Source organism: Hyaloscypha bicolor, assembly GCF_002865645.1.
Source record: "Hyaloscypha bicolor E unplaced genomic scaffold K444scaffold_61, whole genome shotgun sequence".
NCBI lineage: Eukaryota > Fungi > Ascomycota > Leotiomycetes > Helotiales > Hyaloscyphaceae > Hyaloscypha > Hyaloscypha bicolor.
Window position 1 is genome coordinate 149,987 of NW_020194563.1, and position 16,710 is coordinate 166,696.

The 16,710-nt window shown below is 48.7% G+C and overlaps 8 protein-coding genes across 8 annotated transcripts; 3 read left to right on the forward strand and 5 right to left on the reverse strand.

Annotated features, from left to right (window-relative positions):
• Positions 1 to 234: 234 nt before the first annotated feature.
• On the reverse strand, positions 235 to 2,038 carry K444DRAFT_561200 (RTA1-domain-containing protein). The gene is made up of 3 exons (XM_024876928.1): positions 1,285 to 2,038; positions 783 to 1,171; positions 235 to 727 (listed from the first exon to the last, which is right to left on the reverse strand). Exons 1-3 carry the CDS (start codon positions 1,698 to 1,700, stop codon positions 429 to 431), a joined length of 1,104 nt encoding a protein of 367 aa, XP_024736983.1. The 5' UTR covers positions 1,701 to 2,038; the 3' UTR covers positions 235 to 428.
• Positions 2,039 to 2,411: 373 nt separating this feature from the next.
• Positions 2,412 to 3,616, reverse strand: K444DRAFT_612721 (mitochondrial genome maintenance MGM101). Its single transcript, XM_024880194.1, has 2 exons — positions 3,029 to 3,616; positions 2,412 to 2,973 (listed from the first exon to the last, which is right to left on the reverse strand). The coding sequence occupies exons 1-2, from the start codon at positions 3,598 to 3,600 to the stop codon at positions 2,697 to 2,699; spliced, it is 849 nt and encodes a 282-aa protein (XP_024736984.1). The 5' UTR covers positions 3,601 to 3,616; the 3' UTR covers positions 2,412 to 2,696.
• Positions 3,617 to 3,747: 131 nt separating this feature from the next.
• Positions 3,748 to 4,302, reverse strand: K444DRAFT_612724 (uncharacterized protein). Its single transcript, XM_024880195.1, has 2 exons — positions 4,221 to 4,302; positions 3,748 to 4,167 (listed from the first exon to the last, which is right to left on the reverse strand). The coding sequence occupies exons 1-2, from the start codon at positions 4,286 to 4,288 to the stop codon at positions 4,065 to 4,067; spliced, it is 171 nt and encodes a 56-aa protein (XP_024736985.1). The 5' UTR covers positions 4,289 to 4,302; the 3' UTR covers positions 3,748 to 4,064.
• Positions 4,303 to 4,377: 75 nt separating this feature from the next.
• Positions 4,378 to 6,630, forward strand: K444DRAFT_629513 (class II aaRS and biotin synthetase; the record flags this gene model as incomplete). Its single annotated transcript, XM_024883061.1, has 5 exons — positions 4,378 to 4,414; positions 4,464 to 5,100; positions 5,147 to 5,764; positions 5,811 to 6,082; positions 6,131 to 6,630. 5 exons carry the CDS (start codon positions 4,378 to 4,380, stop codon positions 6,628 to 6,630), a joined length of 2,064 nt encoding a protein of 687 aa, XP_024736986.1.
• A 1,575-nt stretch (positions 6,631 to 8,205) lies between these two features.
• On the forward strand, positions 8,206 to 9,038 carry K444DRAFT_629514 (uncharacterized protein; the record flags this gene model as incomplete). Its single annotated transcript, XM_024883062.1, has 2 exons — positions 8,206 to 8,710; positions 8,887 to 9,038. 2 exons carry the CDS (start codon positions 8,206 to 8,208, stop codon positions 9,036 to 9,038), a joined length of 657 nt encoding a protein of 218 aa, XP_024736987.1.
• Positions 9,039 to 9,352: 314 nt separating this feature from the next.
• Positions 9,353 to 10,667, reverse strand: K444DRAFT_589221 (uncharacterized protein). The gene is made up of 3 exons (XM_024878092.1): positions 10,578 to 10,667; positions 10,196 to 10,530; positions 9,353 to 10,146 (listed from the first exon to the last, which is right to left on the reverse strand). Exons 1-3 carry the CDS (start codon positions 10,590 to 10,592, stop codon positions 9,603 to 9,605), a joined length of 894 nt encoding a protein of 297 aa, XP_024736988.1. The 5' UTR covers positions 10,593 to 10,667; the 3' UTR covers positions 9,353 to 9,602.
• Positions 10,668 to 12,074: 1,407 nt separating this feature from the next.
• Positions 12,075 to 14,813, forward strand: K444DRAFT_652704 (glycoside hydrolase family 55 protein; the record flags this gene model as incomplete). Its single annotated transcript, XM_024885824.1, has 5 exons — positions 12,075 to 12,247; positions 12,296 to 12,591; positions 12,638 to 13,437; positions 13,484 to 13,957; positions 14,016 to 14,813. 5 exons carry the CDS (start codon positions 12,075 to 12,077, stop codon positions 14,811 to 14,813), a joined length of 2,541 nt encoding a protein of 846 aa, XP_024736989.1.
• On the reverse strand, positions 14,786 to 16,384 carry K444DRAFT_612728 (PLC-like phosphodiesterase). The gene has a single exon (XM_024880196.1). The coding sequence runs from the start codon at positions 16,248 to 16,250 to the stop codon at positions 14,940 to 14,942; it is 1,311 nt and encodes a 436-aa protein (XP_024736990.1). The 5' UTR covers positions 16,251 to 16,384; the 3' UTR covers positions 14,786 to 14,939.
• Positions 16,385 to 16,710: the final 326 nt, after the last annotated feature.

Here is a 16,710-nt window from a genome sequence, read left to right on the forward strand (position 1 = left end):
TCCGCCACGCTGCACTGCATCGAGAACCCAGAGACATTGTCAAATCAGAACCTGCCAACGTTTTAAAGGCGCACCAACGCAAGAAATATGGCTGAACGAATCACCAAAATTCAAATAAAAATGCAAACATTTTGTCGGACTTCTAGACATACGAATATTCCGGTATAAAGTCATGTGACTACAGGGAAGATGTGATGATATTCGCAGCAAAAATCATGAGCTGTGGGCGAGAGGAGAAGTTATAGAGATGACGCGATGACGAGAGAAAAAAGCAAGTAGATTTATTCTGGGTTGGAATGATATCTAAGCAGCAGCAAGCATTCTATGCCAAACCTCTCGCAACACCAAGTTCCAACTCCCGGCTGGGTACATCACTCTGTAATAGTACAACTCGCCCCACAATGCCTCCTGTGAACTGGCGTAGCCATCTAGAGCGGGACTGTCTGCAATCGCTCACTCTCGGGCGTGGTGTCGCTCCTTGGCTTCTCCAAAGACAAGGCGCTACCGTTCTTCTTATAGCCCCATCCAGAATTCTTCCACTCATCTCTACCGAGGAACTGTCCAGGCGGGAATGCAGTAAGAAACGTCGTAGCCAAGATCATCATCCCGCCTTCAAGGATCATGAATGTGATTTGATCATTTGCAAGCTTGCCACTGAAGCCGTGGGCCAGCTCTGCCACACGGAACAAAGAACGGACGAGAATAAAGAAGGTGGCTATTGCGAATGCTAGATATCTTGTCAGTATGGGGTGTTGGAGCAGGGGTTTGGGAGAGGAACATACCATAGATGAAAAGCTTGAAATGTCTGCTCGCAGCATCGCGAGTCGCCCACCCTGAACCTATAGCGGTTCTGTCCTTCTTGACTCTCCAGAAGAACTCGGCGCACAGGGCCATGAAGATCAAGATAGACAGCACCTGGAAGGACAGGCCAGCGACCATGAGATGAACCCCGCCGTTCCTGGTCGAAGCGCTCAAGCTTCCTTGGTCTGCAATGCCACCACCTGCAGATTGTAGCACTAAAGCAATGAAGTCAGAGCATATGAATGTGATAGTGTAGGTTTTTGGTGTGAGGCGTGAGTGTTGTGGACCGTAGTGCATGATCACTCGCGAGAGAGTGAGGTAGATTCCCGCCGTGAAGAAAACTGGGGCAATCGTGAGACAGATGATTTGACTGGTTTCTGTCAGCACAATTTCCGATGAATTGGAGGTCGAGAACGTTCAGAGTTCAAGCTATACATTCGAGCAATTGCAAGATTGAATGTATGGAAGCAAGGTGGCACTTACATGAGGAACGGTGTCTGGCTGAACATGTTGTGCTTCATTATGACACGTGCAAGATAGCCGAGAATTTCGAGAATGAGGCCACAGGACATAGCAAAGGAGAAGCTATGAGTCCGACGCCAAACCCAGAAAACGAGTTGAGTCAGGAGGAAAAAGGCAAATATGACTGCAAACAGGAAATTCGACCCCGTATTTGGCACGTAGTCGACATTGGCGTACTTGAGAGAGCAAAGCCCTACTGTACATTCAGCGATCGAGGTGATGTTGGATGCCAACCAGAATCCTGCTGGATAGATTTCGCCATTGAACTGAGTGATGTTGATAGAATTAACTTCGGTTAGGTTGAGAACGGCTCCATTGCTACCGATACAGGGGATGTTGTATTGTTGTGGAATAGTACATTGCTGGAGCCCGTCCATGATGGTAGTTTCGCGAGAGATGATGAGCTGGAAAGGTAGAGGAAAATATCCAGAGTAATCAAGAGACACAGGGAGGAGGTGAATTTGCAACTTTGCAACCTCAAACTATTGGGGATATATGAAGACTTGTACTCATGCGGTCCTTGCTTCCACATAAAATTGCATTGATGGAAGCTCATAGATGAGAGAATTTTCTTTGGTGAAGCTGAAGTCCTCGCCGCAATCCTTTGTGATGCTAATGGTCCGTCGGTAGCGTATCCGTACCTGCGTATGCAGGTCCTATCACAATTCGCCTTCCTTGCAAAGCCTGTCGATCGACTGCTCCAAGTAGGATTCGGAACACACTGCGCCCCATGAGTTTATCTGTAGCGAGGAGCCGCAGCCGCATGTGCAGCCGCAGCCAGGGGACTGGCATGGACCTTTCGCAGAAACAGACATAAATCGAGACAAATATAGACTGCTTTCCAAGGGCCCCAGAGACCTTTAATTTCGATGTTGTGATCAAGAGAAAAGCCACAGAGGCGCAGAAACTGTATTGGGTTTCATGTTGGTGATCCTCCATCTCTCGTTGAGTACCGGGGCAAGGTATATTACGAGTTGGCAAGTATGATTGGTTAAAAGAAACAGAAATAGAGCCTCGACACTTCTTGAGGACGGCAACTTCGCCGACTTGAACTAAAGGATCTGAAAATGCGCACTGGCACTCTTTGGAGGCTGCAGAGTCAATCAATTGTCCTTCTGGTGCGCGCAAAGTACTTCAACACAAAGAAAGCGATAGCTCTGTGTGAAAATTTGCAGACTCCTAATACCACCCTATTTATTGGTTCCTTCGTCTATGGAAAGTCCTGATCCGGCTGGAATTTGCGTGGAGTCGTGATTGTGTGTCGATTGACCTCTTGTACAGTATATGCATCCCTCGCTCGTTCTATTCTACAACTCTACTCGTTCGAGGGCTTCCGTATGCTCGAGCGCATATGGAGTGAACGATCCAACCTTCTATGACCCATATTTCGACTCCTTGAAAGGGTATCTGACTTCGTCATCTTTCCTGAGCCATATCTGCTTCTTCTTCTTAGTCACCACATGCTCTACCCAGACCTGTTTCGCCTTGTCCTTCATGAACTTTCGAATGTATCGAGGATCCCATAGCTCGCTAGCAACACCAAGATCTTTACAGCAGCGCATCAAAGCATTCGACTTACAGCCCTCGGTCGCAGTTGGTATGCCTTCGGGCGAGAAATAGTCTTGTTCTCCTCGTGCAACGGATACCAACCTGCAGACAGAATGAGATCAGCTTCTGGCGCAGCAGATGGAATGGAAATACGTACCGTCCATTGGCAACAAGTGCATACTCTCTCGTAACACTTTTGCCCGTAACGATAGTCTCCCCTCTCGGCGCAAGTCCCCAACCACCAGGCCCAAAAGCTTTGTTCAGTATCCTCCTGTACTTGATCTCTGGCAGATATATGATCCCATCCGGCTTGACCTCCACATCATCAAAAGGTATAGGCGCTAATAATGTGTCTGCGGCTTCCTTGGAGAATGCCTGCGAGGATAAACCGTGGTAGGAGCGCGTCCAGTCGACTTGTCTGCTTCCTTCGTCGAGAATCAATGGTTCGTCCGCCAGGCCGTTGGTCATGTCTTTGATGGGCGATTGGTCGTCTATGGAGTCTTGCTTCGATGGAGGAGGTGCTACTTTTGCTGGATCGACATTCTTGCGTGCGTAGGTTGGCGCTGCCGTTGCAGCGAATCGGTGGCAGGTCGAGAAAGATCTTGAGACTGGCGATAACAGCCGCGAAGCTGTTGCCGCTGAAACATCAGATCGGAATACTTTAAATGAATTTACTGAGGAAGCCCTTGATAGTACAGAGCGCGCAGCTCTGGGAATTGACGTTGCCATGGTTGATGTAGTTGGGTTGGCGGACGCGAAGTTCGTGAACGTGAAAGCTTTCCGAGATCACGCTTCCGGCTGACCTTCTGGCCTGCCATTTCAGGGTCAACATCACCACGGGAAAAATATAGTAAACATAGGAGGAATATATTTGACTGTTGCTGAGTAAGATATTGTCTACTACTACATTTAATGTTACATTCCTCAGCGCCCGCAGTGATCCTGTCGATTGCTACACAAGCTATCCACGCCACTCCATCAAGCATCCTTCATCTCGGTCCTTTTATCATTTTGTTGCCGCTTCCAACACTTTCGAAATACCTCGAGCTATATATCAGACATGAAATCAGTACGACGGTTCCCCTCGTGGGTAGGACACGTGATATGGAGGGAAAATCGCTAAATCCGGGAAGTTGGAAAGCTCACCTCGTTTTTGCATAGCCTCCAGTCTTTCTTCTCATAGTAACAGTCGTTCATCTTTGTATTCTCGGCTTCATCTTCGTCAGAATTCCAAAGATCCAAAGCTCTCCGCATCTTGATTTACCGGCACAGCCAGTGCTGAAGATCCGCTTGTCCCTGGAAAGAGATTTCAGTGTGTTGGGACGCCTCGTTGGGATCAACACCCTCACCATTCATCAGGCTCATCGTCGTCCGCTACCGCAACTGCTTTCTTTAAGTCGCTCTCCGATTTCGACATCGTGTCAAGATTTGTCGATTGAAGAAAAGGTGGAACAATTTGAATTTGGGTCGAGTCTCGCTCGGTTGGGCGGACCTAGGTTAGCCGTCATGGCATCCCGAAAAGTGAATGTCCTAGTCTATTCTGGTATGTGTCCCATTGATTCCTCGATACACACCTCAAACCTTGTATATAGGCAATGGAAGCACAATTGAGTCTGTACGGCATTGTCTATACACTCTCCGGCGTCTGCTCTCACCAAATTATGCCGTCATCCCCGTGACTGATATCGTCATTCTGAAGGAACCATGGACGGCATCCTGCGCTCTCCTGGTGTTTCCTGGAGGGGCTGATATGGGGTATTGTCGGTCTTTGAATGGGGAAGGTAATCGACGTATCGATCAGTATGTACGTCGAGGTGGTGCTTACCTCGGATTTTGCGCTGGAGGGTACTACGGGACTGCCCGGTGCGAGTTCGAAGTCGGGAACAGAGTTTTAGAAGTCATTGGACCTCGAGAATTGTCTTTCTTTCCTGGAACATGTCGTGGCTGCGCTTTCAAGGGCTTTGTATACCACAGCGAAGCTGGTGCCAAAGCAGTGCAACTCTATGTTGACGAGGAAGCGTTCAAGGGCGGCATTGTGCCACAGACGTTCAGATCCTACTATAACGGTGGAGGCGTCTTTGTGGATGCCCGGAAATACGCTGATAAAGGTGTCGAGATTCTTGCAAGCTACGTGGATCCATTGGATGTTGATGGAGGAGATGGAGCGGCAGCTGTTGTATATTGCAAAGTTGGAGAGGGCGGGGCACTGCTTACGGGGCCTCATACGGAGTAAGTTCCTAAAACTCTGCTTGGTCCTTGGCTGACACTGAGCCAGGTTCGCTGCTGTAAACCTCGACCCAAAGTCGGACAGTCCAGATTATCCACAGCTTGTTAAAGCTTTGGCAGAAGCTGACTCGTCACGTGTCAATTTTCTCAAGGCATGCTTGGCCAAGTTGGGGCTGATTATCAGCCAGGAGACAACTACGGTACCTTCCCTATCTCGCCTACATCTTTCGTCACTGCATCACTTCCTAGTCCCAGAACTGCTGGTAGCGTGGGAGCACATTATCACCAAGGAGGATGGCGAAGAGTACATTAAAGGAGAAAATGATACCTTCCACCTCGAGAAACAAGATTCGAGGTGGTCGCTGAACTCTCTTATCAAAACTCTACCAACACCTGGCATCTTGAAAGGAAGCAATGAACATGCAGCTGATCAAACGAATGATGTTGGGTCGAATGACAGAATAGTCGACTATAACGCCATCACCAAGCGTCTGATCCCACACGAAACAGAATGGCCAGGAACGAAAGAAACCCCTTACTTCAATCACCACTCATTCTACGCCAACCTCCGAAAATACCAAGAAGAGAGAGATGGCGAAGCAGAAGAGTTTGGAAAGTACCTAATGTATGGGGAGGTTGTGACCAGTACGAACACGATGTTAGAAAAGTTGGTCTTTCGTCTGTTCTTCTGAGCCTATATTGATCATGGCCAGGAATATCAAATTACTTTCAAACGTCCCCACGGGCTTCACATTCACAGCAACAACTCAAGTAGCTGGTCGAGGTCGAGGATCGAATGTCTGGGTCTCGCCTGCTGGATCTCTGGTCATGTCCGTCTGCATGAAGCATCCAATGGAGCTCAGTAATAGCGCCCCCGTTGTGTTCATTCAATATCTCGCTGCTATTGCGATCGTTGAAGGCATCCAGTCCTACGATCGCGGCTACAAGGACTTCCCAGTGAAGCTCAAATGGCCGAATGATATATGTGAGTGAGAAGTGAGAGGACTTCAAACAACGCGGCTGACGTAAATAGACGCACAAGACCCAACCAAGCTTGGAAAGAAGGAATACATCAAAATTGGCGGGATCCTCGTAAACTCCTCATACTCCGCTGGTTCCTACGACCTCGTCGTGGGCATCGGCCTGAATACCACCAACGCTGCTCCAACTACCTCTTTGAACGCACTACTGTCAACTCCGGCCTTCTCTTCTCTCGCACCCTTTACTTTAGAAAAGCTTCTCGCCCGAATCCTCACCAAATTTGAAACTATCTACAAGCGCTTCCTACGGACTGGCTTTGATCACAAGTTGGAAGAAACCTACTATAAAAACTGGCTCCATACAGATCAAATCGTGACCCTGGAGGCCGAAGGAGGAGTGCGAGCGAGGATCAAGGGGATCACGACCAATTGGGGACTTCTCAAAGCTGAAGAGTTGGGGTGGGAAGACCGACCAACGGGCAAAATTTGGGAGTTGCAGAGTGACAGTAACAGCTTCGATTTCTTCCGTGGGTTGCTGAAGAGGAAGGCGTAAATTCTGTTGTTTGGGAAGAACGCGTAAAGCCCGGGTTGATGTGCCCACAACTATCAGCTGTTCTTTCCATCCTGGGATTCGCATTGTTGTTTTGTGGCGAAATCACCCAACTTTTCTCTGGTCAAAATGACCAAGTGGGGACACTGGCCAAAGTGTACAATCATGACCCATTGGCAAGGTCCCAATCTGTGAGCTGTTGTAGATTGCCCACGAAGGCAGAGTCAATGAAGTCTCCATGAGCATACCCAAGAGCGCAGTCCATCATCGGATCGGATAACATCCTCAAGTCGAAATGAGGAGTTTGCCCATCGTCGTCAACAAAGCCTTGGCCCTTGACCTGCCACGTGGAAAGTCCGATCAAGGCACCAGTTATGACGGTCACGAGGGCATTCCTGAAGGGTGGCGACAAACCGAAGGACTACTACCAAAAAATCAGCAACCTCAAAGATCCCATTGAGGCAGAGACAAAACCGCATCCCTGTGTATTCTCTTGGATCGTTGGCATAGTGCCTGAGGGACAGCACAAGTGGTTGATGTTTGGTGAAACAGCAAGAAGCATCACCAGTCTTATGCTGCGTGGCTTGAGAGGACACCGGAGTTTGAGAAATTCCCGACCATTCCTGAGCATTATGGTGAATCTACTACGCAAAATCTTACGTTCAATATGAAGAGGTCTGCGTGAATCGGGAGTATTTGGTACTGGGATCAGAAGATGGAAGAAGTTGGAGGCAAAATAGCATGCTTTTCCGTTAAGCACTGATTTAACTGTCTGAGAGACAACTGTAATGGACCTTTACGGCGTTTTGCAAAAGTATAATTTGACTAAATTATCTACTTGCTCAATTTCTCATCTCATGCCATTAAGTTGTGTACAGTTTGCTTTGGATTAATGGTGAGCTCGTCTTCAATTCTGGAGGGAGGCGGGCCTCGCGTGTTGCACGGTATCACTAGGAACGCTTGAAAAGTTTGAAACCTTCTTCAAAATTAATTCTACCGTAAAGAAGTCCCATTGGAAATCAGCACCTCAAAACTCGTTCCAGTCATTATCCTTAGTTGTAAACCTGATTGGAGTCTGAAGCTTTTGAAGTGTTCCAGATGAATTTAGCAGCACAGGAAATTTTCTGACACTCCGGAGCGGTCCTAAGAGAAATAATACTCAATAAATAATACAAGCCCGGAGATATGATAACTCCAAACTCTTCTAAATATTCTATCAATGTTTCTTTTAATACCCTTGGCTTTCCATCTGTAATTCTGAACCACCCCGACACAATTCCTGGCACACTGAGTTTAGTCAAATATTTTGAGTCGTCACAGTGGCCTCTGCTTTCTTCTCCTCCGCCATCTCAATACCTTACCTTACCCTTCGATATCAAATTTTTGAATACCATATTATCCTCTGATTACCTTCCACACTACCTGGTTGGGATCTTCTGCACGAACGCATCCAAGTCCTCAATACTCGCTCCCTTGGCTTCAGGATAGCAGAACCATACAAAGACAATCCCAACGAATGAGAACGCTCCAAGGAAGAACCCAATATATGGTCCCATATTTCAGTAACCTGCATTCTGCATGTATGGCGAAACGAAAGTGATGAAGAGAGCGCCGGTCTGCTGTGTGAAGACCACCGAAGGACTAGCGAAATACAGCAGGGCATTCGAGGAGGTGCTGTCGCAGCAGGTGGATATCCATCTTCTGTCAAATTGTTTTCTGGCATCTGTCCAATCCTCGGACGAACTGAGGAGGAAACCAAAGCGAGAAGGCCAGGTACCTAGCAAACACGAGCTCATTGGCGGGTTGTCCTCGTACTGTGCTCTCACTAGAGTGGACCTCTTGAAGCCCGCCTTGAATGAGCCGTTCAATTTTGGTAACGAAGACTTAGCCGGTGCAGGGATTCAGGGAAAATTCAACAACTTCAAGATGGTGGAGAAGGGTAAGCCTTGGACCCCGCGTATTTTTGGTGAGAACGTCGGGTTTGGCGGTTTTGGCCCTATACCTGTCGGTACTCCGGAGCAGGTCGCTGATATGATGGAAAAGTGGTTTGTGGAAGCAGACATCGTCGGCTTTAATCCGCAATGTGAGTGCTCTCCAACCCCGGCCCTTCTCGCCCCAATAATCCTTTAGTTCTCCAAACCTCGTTCTGACATAAAAACGAAAAAAACAGACATGTGCAACCCAAGAGCATCACAGACAGCGTGGGGCTCCTCGTTCCCCAGCTCCAAAAGCGAGGCATCTACTGGACCGACTACGCAGTTCTCGGTGGAACCCTTAAAGAGAACATACAAGCACAGCCTAGCCAACTATTTTTGAGTCGAGACCAAGCTGGTGCCAAGTTGAGAGGTGTCACACCTACTACTACGCCTTACATTGCAGCCGAAGCGACCGACGAGCCAAAGGCGACCTAATTGAATTGACGACATTGAACCCGCAAATTGGCAACTCAAAAGTTTATGCCAAGAAAAATTACACAGTAGCACCAAGGTATGACAGCCATGATCGAGCTCTCCAATACTGCAGATGTCTGTTCCAGCAGATAAACAAAATTCCAATCCTCTCTAAATTTGTATCCCGAATTGAGCCTGCCAGATTTCCAACACATTTTCAGTTATTACGATCTTATCAACAAAACTCTGGACCGATGTAGCCTTACTTATTCTAATGTAATCTTATTCCTAGATAATATTTCAGCTGCAATGAAATCCCGCAGTATCACAGCGGTATGCAGATCAATTCAATGTTTTCATATTCATCAGCCCTATTACTTCCAGAAAAGCGCCATATTATATGCAAAATATCGATCCAATGAGTTTTACAAGGAAAAGCGAAGGCTCGACTGCCTGGAGTGCGGGGTCGTGTTGAACCCCCTGAGCCCCTATTTGAGACCCACCATTTTTCTCGCTTAACCGACCATAACAGTACCACAACACTTCTCCACAGATCCCGCATTAATGTCCACAGGAACATGGCTATCATCCATCAAGATAACAGCCGTGCTCAGCGCTAACCCACCCTGTCAGCCGATTTGCAATATCACTGGAATAACAATGCGTCGCGATCCCATCCTGCAAGTTCCCTGACCCATCAATGCTTCCGCTATTATACAGCCTGGCCGCTCTGTAAAAATCCGCCTCTGTTCCCCAACCGCTCTGATTAATGCATTGCGCCAATCCATCTCCGTCAGGTGTTCCGCCCGTTCCATCAGTAACCATTTGAGTGATGGTGGAGTCGGGGCACGGGTTGTCGACTTCGCCGGTGATGTCAGAATTGCAGGTTCCGGAGCCGTTGTGGTCTTGCATCAAACCTGGGTTGCGGACGCCGTAGTTGGTAGTCGGGACTCGAACGCAGCCGCCAGATTCCTGGATGATTGTTGCGAGGATGAAGCGGTGGTCAACTCCAGTCTGAGCGGCCACGGCTTCGATTGCGTTCCAGATGGCGCCGACCTCGGGACCGGAGTCATTGTCGACACCCCAGGTAGAGCAGGACGAGAACATAATTGCTTTGTTGGCATTGAACCTGGATACGTGAGACTTGGGATTTTAAGAGTGATGGGGAGAGGACTTACATCTCAGTGAAGGAGACCCATTGATCGCGTGCTGGCCAGCCTTGATCAACACTTCCGTCACCCCAGTACATGGTATATTGATCGTTTCCAGCACCCACACCATCCTCATCATTGATGTTCCAGACAGCAACATTTCCATTCTCCACCCAGCCGCCTGTGTCTCGCTCTGAGATGCGTCGTTTGCTCACTTTGGTGGAAGTGGGCTGGAAGTTCCCTTTCTTGTTTCCGAAAGTTGGGTGAAAATTAGCTGGGATTGTAGGCTTGGAGGTTGCCTGTGGTGGGTAAGGGAGTGGCTCTGCAATGGCAAAAGTTGCCAAGCATGACAAGGCGAGAACCTAGAGACTGTTAGAACTGCTCGAGTATTGACGAAAGAGGGTCTTACAACTGAGGAACGCATATTGATTAAAGATTATCTGGTAGAAATTTCACTTGAAAGTTCTTGTGACTAAAAGAAGAAGGTGTTGGAAGAGACTGAAGCTTGATGGAGAATACATCTACATGGAAAACGTTCTGGTTTTTATATACGACACTTCAAGCCTGCAGAGATTGATTTGGGGGCTGTATCTCGGAGCTGAGGTTGTTCTGGTCATTTCTGGCCATTACCGTTACGTTACAATCGAGATGAGATTCAACACTGCATTTGCATCTCACCCGTCTCCCAAATAAATCGGAGGGGCCGAAGGATTGGAGGGTAATAAGCGTCTAAAGCGGATCGAACTGCCAAAGAAAGGAGTGAAAGACCTGTTCTGGCGCAACGTGCCATAGATTTTGGGCTGAAGTCATCCTCAGGAGCTAATTTGAAATACTGAGTTTCGACTACTGAGAGTGCAGAAACGGGAAACCGGCTCCTCAGTACCTCACATCACCCGGACATGCGTGTGGAATCACTCCAGCAAAGTTCCGTTAATGAATTAGAGAAGCAATTCTATGATAGGGGTAAATCGGTTAAGCTATATTGAGCAGGTGTTAAGCAGGCGTTTCAACCCCTTCCATTAGGAACGTTGCATTTTCTTTAACTTAAGGGGAAATACCGAGTAACACCGGAGGACTTACGGAGGTTTGACCAGTCCTGAAGTTTGTTGTCTTCTTCAGGACAATCCTCCGCAGAATAACTCCAATTCTGGGGCTGTGAGATAAATTAAGGTTCATCCAATCTTCGAAGGAAAAGCGGGAAATCCCCTGTCGGCACGATCCTCTGGGTCAGCCTTAATTTTGTACCCCTGAAGCCACATGCCGAGCCGCGCTCGTATTTCAAGTCCCCTGAGGTTTACTGGTGCAATTCCATTGATCCGTGACTAAGTCTGGGGCTGAAGCTTGCGGTTAATCTCAGTAAAGACGTTGAGATTTTCTTTGGGACGCATGAGCCAAATCTCACCTCAGATGTCAATTTGGGACCAGATCCCATCGGGCGAGTGAGATCGATTTTCGGATGTCGCGCAGACCAACATGGGGGCCGTTCCGTTTGCTCGCTTAACGCCGCCGGCTCGGAATGCCTTCCTCGGCGTTTCTCTACAGTAAAATGTAGTGGCATGCTGTCGGGAGCAGGGCCAAATCTGGCTTGCACCACGCTGCAGCGGCCGCCTTAATGTGTCTGCGGAATACAGAGCTTCTTTCTGTTACACGATTCTCGAGCTGTAGATCCTTACTCGAATTTTGTCTGGTTGTTTTTGCCTTGCCAGCTTTGCAAATGCACCATGATTTGTCAGATTTGATGAAAGATGAGCTGTCTTTCCTGAGCCAGAGTGTGAGGCTGTTAGCAGGGATACCGCTCCTTCCCAAGCTTTTATCATCACTTCTTCTTCTTCTTCTCCTTTTTCACGGTCGTACTTAAGAGGGGGACGCAACTGTCAGAGTTCCGTCAATTCAACTTCTAAGCACGATGCATTTATTCCCTCTCCTTTTCTTGGCTCTTGCCGAGATCGTTTCTGCCAGAAGTCTACCAGCTGTTGAACAACGGAGAAGCATTCTCAATACCACGGCATTGGCAAACAACTCATACTACCCACCTATACCAGTCAACACGAATTTTGCAGACTTTGTTCCTAATATGAAGTGAGTCTTTCTTGAAAATCTTACGTGCTCCGGCTAACAGCAATGCAGAGGAATACCATTGATCTCCATAAATGAGAGTGTCCAGCCTTGGAACGGAGCAATTAAGCACGTGAAAACTGCTCCAACACCACGTACAGATGCACTGTTGGCAGCAAGAAGCTGCGGTGGGCCAGTAGTTACCAATCCTGGTACTTTCTGGTACGAGCAGATCACGCATAATGGGATTTCTCCTTTCATCAACGACGGCGCATCATGGCCAGTTTTTCGAAACGTGAAGACCAACTATGGTGCTGCAGGTGATGGATCAACAGATGATACGGATGCCATCCAAAATGCTATCAACGGTAAGAGCTTCCATAATTTGATCAACGTGGAAGCTGATCAACATAGCTGGAATCAATGGAATCACTCGAGACCAAAACCAGCTGGGGACGACAGGTCAGCCAGCTGTGATATATCTCCCACGTGGCGTCTATATTCTCTCGAAACCACTCCAGTTATACGTTGGCACCGTGCTGATGGGGGACCCATTGAGCCCTCCCACCCTCAAAGCTGCATCAGGATTCAATGGAAATGTCCTAATTTACGGCAAGGACCCACACCAAGATGCAACAACGAATTTCTACATCGGAGTCAAAAATCTTGTCTTTGATTCGAATAACATCAATAAGGATACGCAGTTTACGATCATTGACTGGAGCGTCAGCCAAGCTACCCAACTCACCAATTGTGTCTTCAACATGCCGAGCTTTTCTAGTGGGCATACAGGAATTTCAATGCCTGAAGGAGGAAGTGGAACTTATCTTGGTGACTTGCAGATCAATGGCGGTGTTGTTGGTATTGATATGTCCAACCAGCAATACATGGTCAAGGGGGTTGCATTCAAGTTTTCCACCACGGGGATTAAGTTGTCCCATTGCTTTGATTGCATTATTCAGGACTGTACATTCCAGGATCACAGTGTTGCGATAGACATGACCTCGAACTCTGTGGGCTCGCTTGTTGTCTTGGACTCTTCGGCTCAAGATGTTGGCACCTTTGTTGCTACAGTCAACACCGGAAATGGAGCTTCATCATTGATTCTGGAGAATGTTCAGAATAATGGTGGGGGTTCTGCGCAAACTGTCATGGCCAGTGGAAACGCTATCTTAGCTGGGAACGTTGCAGATACATGGGTCATGGGAAATACGGTGAGTGATACCAGTGCGATTTGAAGTTTTCAACTGACGTCTGCAGTACACACCAGGTGGCTCTCCATTGGGAAGCTATGTAGGAGGAGCAACTTTCACGACCCCCCGCTCCTCAAACTTGCTTCAAAACGGCAACTACTTCACCATGGCCCCCCCAACTTACCAAGAGTACGCCCTCGATCAATTCATCAACATCAAGTCCGTCTCTGGCCTTCCAGTCTTCGGCGATGGAGTCACAGACGACACTGCCAATATCAACTCAATCCTCTCCACTTACGCAAACTGCAAAATCATTTTCTTCCCACAAGGAACGTATCTGGTCACCAACACGATCTTCGTTCCCGCCGGCTCTCGGATCGTAGGCGAAGCATGGTCAGCTATCTCAGCCGTGGGAAGCAACTTTTGGAACCCAACAAGTCCTGTGCCCATGGTCCAGGTAGGCAATGCTGGTGATGTCGGCGTTGCTCAGATCTCAGATATGCTCTTCACGGTAGCTGATGTCCTGCAAGGTTGTCAACTTGTAAGTCCGCATCCTTGAAACCTCTACATCCACAGTTTGCTAACGGTACACCCCATAGCTTGAGATCAACATCGCAGCCTCCAACCCCGGAGATGTAGGCTTATGGAACTCCCACTTCCGCGTCGGCGGAGCAGCTGGATCAAAGGTTCAGACGAACTGCGCTGGTTCCCCAGCTGATTGCAAAGCAGCGTTTGGTCTTCTACATCTCACAGCCACTTCCTCGGCTTATATTGAAGACATGTGGGGTTGGACCGCAGACCACGACCTCGACGGCGGAAACGGCCAAAACATCGCCGTTGGCCGCGGTGCCCTCATCGAATCTTCATCTGCCTCCAACGGTGGACGAGGAACCTGGTTAGTCGGCACGGCTTTCGAACACAACACCCTATACCAGTACAATTTCCACAACGCAAAAGATATTTATGCTGGTATGCAGCAATCTGAGACGCCGTACTGGCAAGGACCTGGCTTTGCAGAAGACGTTCTCGATCCTGCTCCGTGGGCACCGGCACTCGTCACGCCCTACGGAGATCCTGATTACTCGAACTGTGGAGGCGGAGATTCGCAATGCAGGATGGCTTGGTTTGAGTATATCACCTCGTCGACGAATCTTTTCCTCTATGCTACTGGATTCTGGACGTTCTTTAATGGTAATGATTTGAGTAATTGTAATAACAATGCGGCGTGTCAGACGAATGCCATCGATATCCAGGGCAGCAGTGCCATTTATATGTATGGGGTTAATACGAAGAGTAATTTGAATATGGTGACGGGGGATAATGGGTTGTTGGTTACGATGAACAACAATCCTGGGGGGTGGGGCGGGGTTGTTGCTGCCATGTTGGCTGAGGGGTAGATAGCATTAGACATGTGGTACATATTCAAAAGATTCGATCAGCTCTCTCTTGACATCCTGTTCCACTTCCAGAACTCCTTTCGAAACGCTTGACCTTCCGTATAACTCCAAACTCGCCCAAACCTTTCATAGCATCATCAGCAAAGCAACAAGCGCGGCTGCTCCAACCTGCCAAATAAAACTTCCTGGTATCCTTTCCCTCTCGCCCCAGCTCTTCACAGCACCACAACAAGTCCTATTATAAACCACCCCATTCGCCCTCGCCGCCACCTCAAACACACTCCCATTCCCCACATCATAAAAATCCACATCCAGAAACTTCGGCGGGAAGCCCCACTCCTTCGTACAATTCTCGACATTCCCCCCTAAACTCCCGGGCCCAGTGATATTATTCGTAAACTTCAAATACGGAATATACGGTACGAGAATAGCGTTTCCGAGGAGGTCGATCTCGTAGTTGAGGTTGTGGTTCGTCATGTACATCCGGCTTTTCGCTTGTTCTGGGGAGAGGTTTGGTGGCCGTTGGGGAGTGCAGGGGAATGTGCGGTCCGTTTGGTCGAAGGGCGTTTCCCAGAGCTGACTGAATTCATCGAGGATCCAGGGCACGGCGACTTGGTTTGCGTTGTAGTCCATGAATAGGACTACTCGTTTGCCGGTCAGGATCATTGTCTCCAGAGTTGGCCAGTCCTCGAGGGACATCGGGATCTTGGGAGGGATGTAGGTGTATTTTGTGAGTCCTGTGGACTCGATAAAGGGCACGTAGCTGGTTACGGGTGCATAGTCGCCGTTTTCGAGGATTAATGTTACGACATCGTACGGGTGCGTGGCAACCCATTCGTAGACTTGTGTCAGCCAGGTGGTGATGGGTCCGGCGTCTAGGAGAGAGCACGACGTGTGGCAGAAGTGGGGGGTTCCATTCACGAAGTGCATTTGGGCTTGCAAGAGCCGAATTCCATCATTCAGTTGCGTAGTGACGGGCCAGTGTTGGTTAGAGGCTACATTGTTGGGGATGACGAAGGGGGAGTTGTGGGCGGAGACTTCGGTTATGTTGCTATATTGCCTGGAGCAGAACTCGGGATAGTTGTTGCATGGTGTTTTGTTCGTAGGTTGAGGTGAGATGATTGTTTGAGTGGCATTGGTGACATTCGTCGTTGAAGAGCCTTGGAGGATGATTTGGGAGGAGAGTGAGATGTAGGAGGTCACGTTCACGGTCCCGGTCCCTACAACAGGAACTCCATCCGATATGCTCGTCGTAGACGCCGTTATCGTGGAAGAATACGATGCATAGCTTCCTGTGGGAGATATAGCTTCAGATGATCCCGTGATCGGCCCCGTAAGTGAAGATCCTGAGAGGAGAAGCAGGCTGTCGCTCGACTGTGCGCTCGTGCTGGTGATGAAGATGTAAACAAAGCATAATAGCCGTGCGGGCAACATCATCGCTGGAGTCTTCTATCAAACTTTAGACATTAAGGAATATTCAGACGACGCAGTAAGAGGAAAACAACAACAGATGAAGATATTTGAAGAAAGACAAGGCGCGATGAAAGGAAAATCGAATCCCAAGGTTGCCCTGTGGCTTGATGATGCAGCACCAGCCTGACTGGTCCACCAGATGGTGAGAGTTTTCAGTCCGCCTTCCGAGACATTCTGAGAGCTCCCTGGAGACTCGCTGATCACTGGCGCACGCGGAAGGCTTTGCTCACAACTCAAGCAAATCACAGGCCTGGAAAAGAGAGCCCTGGCGGCCGAAGCTGACCTTGGGCGCCATTGTGATGTGTGGAGATGACCTGCAGCCTGCACTTGGTGGGGCAACCTCCCAATCCCACCCACTGAACTGCAGGTCACCAGGGTCCAGCACACATCTGACAAGCCACCGACAGAAGCAGTTGCTGCGTGG